At 45.3% G+C, this 4,323-nt stretch overlaps 1 protein-coding gene across 1 annotated transcript; it reads right to left on the bottom strand.

The window, feature by feature from the left end:
* Nucleotides 1-1,302: 1,302 nt before the first annotated feature.
* LOC127323745 (uncharacterized) lies at nt 1,303-3,980 on the bottom strand. Its single transcript, XM_051351867.2, has 3 exons — nt 3,651-3,980; nt 3,200-3,262; nt 1,303-1,605 (listed from the first exon to the last, which is right to left on the bottom strand). Exons 1-3 carry the CDS (start codon nt 3,857-3,859, stop codon nt 1,503-1,505), a joined length of 375 nt encoding a protein of 124 aa, XP_051207827.1. The 5' UTR covers nt 3,860-3,980; the 3' UTR covers nt 1,303-1,502.
* Nucleotides 3,981-4,323: the final 343 nt, after the last annotated feature.

Consider the following 4,323-nt stretch of genomic DNA (forward strand, 5'->3'; position numbering starts at 1 on the left):
AGCACAGAGAAGAAAGGATCTGAACCGTGAGTGGAGATGAAAGCGAGGTCGACATGGACGGATGGCGTGGCTGACAGACAGAGTGCGTACTGGTTGTATGGGTCTGATGGGCAGTGGGCACGAGGTACTCAGTCGGGCGAAAGAGGTCCACCCTTCACCCACCTACAAGCGAGTGTTCGCTGCCAGCAAGGTGGATACTCCATGTCGACTGTACGATTTGCGAAGATTGAACGAGGGGACAAGCTGGTGTGTCAGTGAACGTGTATGGAAGATCAGATATTCAGATTCAGATTAGACAGACCCTCCTCATCTGATTCTACTCTGTGTTATTGGCCCGATCAAGTGCAGACACACAGAGATCTTGAAGAAATGGCTCGAGACGAAAGCTTTCCTGCTAATCATTCCGAGGTTCTTTCTTTTCTTTCTTCGGCAGCTGGGCAGGCTGGACCATGATGGCATGTGTTGTGTTGTGTTGGTGTGCGTCCATCAAGAGGCGGCCAGTGGAGCTGCCTGGGGCAGGCAGATGGTGAGCGCGACAGGAACCCTGCCTCTGGATTCTGGCGAGATAGATGGCAAACGCCGATGGTACTATGGCTATCTTGTGTTTTCACTTTCAGCGATCGGGTTGGATGGCTGGGTTGGGAGGCAAAATCATTCGCCGTCCCTCTCAGGATGTGTGCGCATGTGGCACGGTCCCTTCATTCGTCTCCGTGCCCGTGTCTGCAAGAAACCACCTATCTTGTTGATCTCGTCAGCATAAACCACACACATAGAGTAGTACTGGCGTATTATCGTCTCTGCTGCTACTATCTTGTACAAATGGCCATTTATAGTTACAGTGAGTGCAAACATCGAAGCTGCTATAAAGGGTAACTGTAACAAGATCCAGAATGAGTGTCGTTGTCTGAGGATTGAGGAAGCAAGGCCTCTTCTAGGGAATGGTAGATCCAGAATGAGCATAGATCATGGAGAGCGAACATACACCTGTAAAGGCATAACAACCCTATATGGCTTGGCCACAATATGGACCTCTCTACATATGTAGCTGTCTATGAACTGCAGTGGCAATGCCCGCTGCCAGTGCCCCCCCTACAGGCATAGACAGATAGCAATATCATAGACCCAAGAGATCTCTACAGAAAAGGAGAGAACTACTACAGTTTCTAATAGTGTTCATCATCCAAATCTTACCAAACAGGTAAATATGCCCTCAGATAGCATCTGTTCAAGCCAGTGGAATACTGTGTGCTGTTAAGTTCCATTACATACCATTAGCTCAAAAGACATCAAATCCACAGCCAGTTGATGAGGACATTATATTACGAATGCTGATCGGTAACTGGTTTTAATTCATACACAACTTGGACACAACATGAGGCAGGTAAAACAGAAGTCCTCCCGAACTCTTTACTCTTGGACCAACGGCCACGGTCTCATACCTTATCTGAGGGCTAGTACAGATGTGCGGTAGCAAGGAGAAAATCAAACAACTAGTACGGATTTCATGTGGACATGAGCTTCAAGCCATTGTCAGGCATTCCCATTCCAGCAGCAAGATCAGCATCTAGTTGCGTGTGTGGGGCTGGTCCGGACAATGTCTTGACCCTACAAGTATCAAAAGGCAGTTAGTACTGATTAGATACAGTAGACTAATATTTTTCCACTTACACTCAAAGAGAATTTAATTCAGATGCACCTAGTAAGGTTAAGAGCAAGCTGATAAGCTGGTATCTATGAACATGTTGAAGCTATGCTTATATCTCAACTAAATCATCCATATAAAACACCTTTCATTTTACTGTACTTATATTAAAAAAAACTGGTCATTTAAGGCAGTGAATCTATATATCCTATGTAGACAAACCCCACTAGCAAGCATTAAGTGCTATTTTTCAGCTCTCACAGCAAGCCACATCTAGCTCGATGCACCAATAGTCGATCTGAATCTAGACATGGAGAGCCTCTCTGCATGCAGCATCGTTTGCATCTCCACCTTCTCGGAATAATCTTCAACGCCTAATGGTTTTGCCAGTGTAGGCACTGACGGACAAGTGGCATCAAGGCTCTCCAGCCATCGCCTCCTGCAGTTCGATGCATCATGGATGCTCCCCTAAAGCATCAAGATTGGCATGGGCGCAGCTATTCATGGGTAAACATGCAACACACTTTGGCTGGATCCTTACGAGGAGTCAGGTATGCTCTGTCTCACCACATGCCAAACCTGCATGTGACTATGCTTCCTTTTTGTCCTCCACGGAACAGTTTGTGCATAGAACACCTAAATCGTTAGTTCTATCCAGATTTCTTGATTTAGTTTAGGATGCCTTCAGGTTTGCAGACCAAACATGTGAGGGGTAGTGCATTTTATATTGGCATTCAGACAACTCTAAATCACCATTGGTCCGAGTTATTGCTTCGTTCAGCACTTCCTGTTCCTGTTCTGATTACTGTATTATTTTACTTATATTTCATATAGTCTGCAGGATGTCTGTGCCTTTATTCAGGACCATCTCCTCACTGAATTTACTGTCATTCTTCATACTTCTAGTACAGCTCAGTATAATGAAATATGAAGCAAAGACCTTACGTATTTTCTAAATATTTTGATTTGACATCATAATTGTTAGAATTTCGCTGAGCATTTATTTATACAAATTCCCGCCTCAAAGCGCAGGGGATTTATCTAGTTTTCAAATTACGATGTTATTGCCCATAACATCACGCTAACAACATTAAGTTTGCTGTTTGGACGTCTAAAACTGGGGGTATGTAGACACAGTTCAAACAAAAGGTTGTACCATCGAAACTGTGTGAGGCATCTAGACTAGAACTTTGTCTGCTCAGGTGACATCATACAACATAGTGCATGCAAATATAAATGATTATGCATCTCTTGATTGATTAGGCAGTCATTGACACAATGTATGGCGATGAGAGGGGAAATGGGAGCCGTGAGCTTTTGTGCTGCTGGATGCGCTAGGGCTAGTACCCTGCCAATAAAACTGGGCGACATGTATATACTACTGTATTAAGATTATGTTGCTACTGCGTCTTGTGTATCGCGAATGTAAAGTATTAATATTAGCTTGCCAAATATTTAGGAGTACAGGTTTCGATACCAGTGTGGCATCTTGGTGAAATTTAGGTGCATCATAACTCTGAACATGGTTCTAATAAGAAATTCAGAAGAAAGAATCACCTTTTCTTGTGGCGCTTGGAGCGGTAGTGATCCTCCTTCACAGTCTCATCCGCGAAGTACCGACTGCAGCCACCATAACAATTATAAATGATGATCAGAAGGAATTAAGAGTCAATCGTTGCAACTTGCAAGCACTGAAGCTCTGCAGACACAGAACCAATCACACCCTTACATAACCACAGTTGCCTACCTACATATCTCAATTCAATGACAGGCACCAACAAAACCACCCATAAGTACACGTCTAATGCCAAGTAACATAACCAGGTATTAAAGCTTAGTGTCGCATATCATTGGCAACATACAATTTACCCAACTTTATCGCAGAAACAAGCCATAATCGACGCAAACGCGTATTTTTTTGATGTAAAGACAAAGTACTTCATGTATGTTCGTTGTGATTATGCTTAGGAAGAAAACCGAAGCAGACTCATAGAGCAGAGAAGCATACTCGCAGTGGAGGCAGTAGAACTGTCCCATGCCGGGGAGGTCCTCGTCGACGGGGAGAGCCTTGCCTTCGCAGTCCTTCCCCTTGTCGGCGAGCTTGACGAGCTCGTCGTAGACGGCGTCGTCGGCGTTGAGGAGGAACTTGCCGCGGCGCGCCGTCTTGTGAGAGAGACGACGCTTCTTGACCTTGCGGTGTGGGCACTTGCCACCCATCTGAGCCGACTTGCGATCGGCGGCGGCGGCGGCGGCGGCTAGGGTTTCGGCTCCGAAGGGAAACGGACCCTGGCGAGCGGAAGTATGGAGGAAGAGGACGAGCAGAGGAGAGAGTTTGGTTGGTATCCTAAAGAGGCTTGGATGGGCCGACCGCAGCTCCAGATACCGTCAATGTTGGCACAAATAAGGGCTGCTAAAGCCCAATAGGAAAGAAGGCCGATTAACATGGTTTGTATCTATAGGCAGCCTATGTCGAGCTGTTTTTTTTAACACACGTACACACACTCGAGGGCACGCACATCCAATATCTATAAGAGGTCGTTTGGTATCCATCATTTGAGCCTGAAATCCTGGATTTCATTTTAAAATTTTATAGGTGGGCTGTTTAGTTGCCACAGAATTGGGCCATCATTTTATTTAGGAAATCCAGCAAAATGATGCCATGTGTAATCACAATTCCGAGC

The sequence above is a fragment of the Lolium perenne genome, chromosome 7 (assembly GCF_019359855.2).
Source record: "Lolium perenne isolate Kyuss_39 chromosome 7, Kyuss_2.0, whole genome shotgun sequence".
NCBI lineage: Eukaryota > Viridiplantae > Streptophyta > Magnoliopsida > Poales > Poaceae > Lolium > Lolium perenne.

Excerpts from the sequence above, each read along its gene's own strand:
- LOC127323745 (XM_051351867.2), bottom strand. The coding sequence starts at position 3,859 with ATGGGTGGCAAGTGCCCACACCGCAAGGTCAAGAAGCGTCGTCTCTCT. Across the intron at positions 3,263-3,650 it reads TTCTACTGCCTCCACTGCGA|TCGGTACTTCGCGGATGAGA; the intron begins GTATGCTTCTCT and ends TGGTGGCTGCAG. Across the intron at positions 1,606-3,199 it reads TCCAAGCGCCACAAGAAAAG|GGTCAAGACATTGTCCGGAC; the intron begins GTGATTCTTTCT and ends TGATACTTGTAG.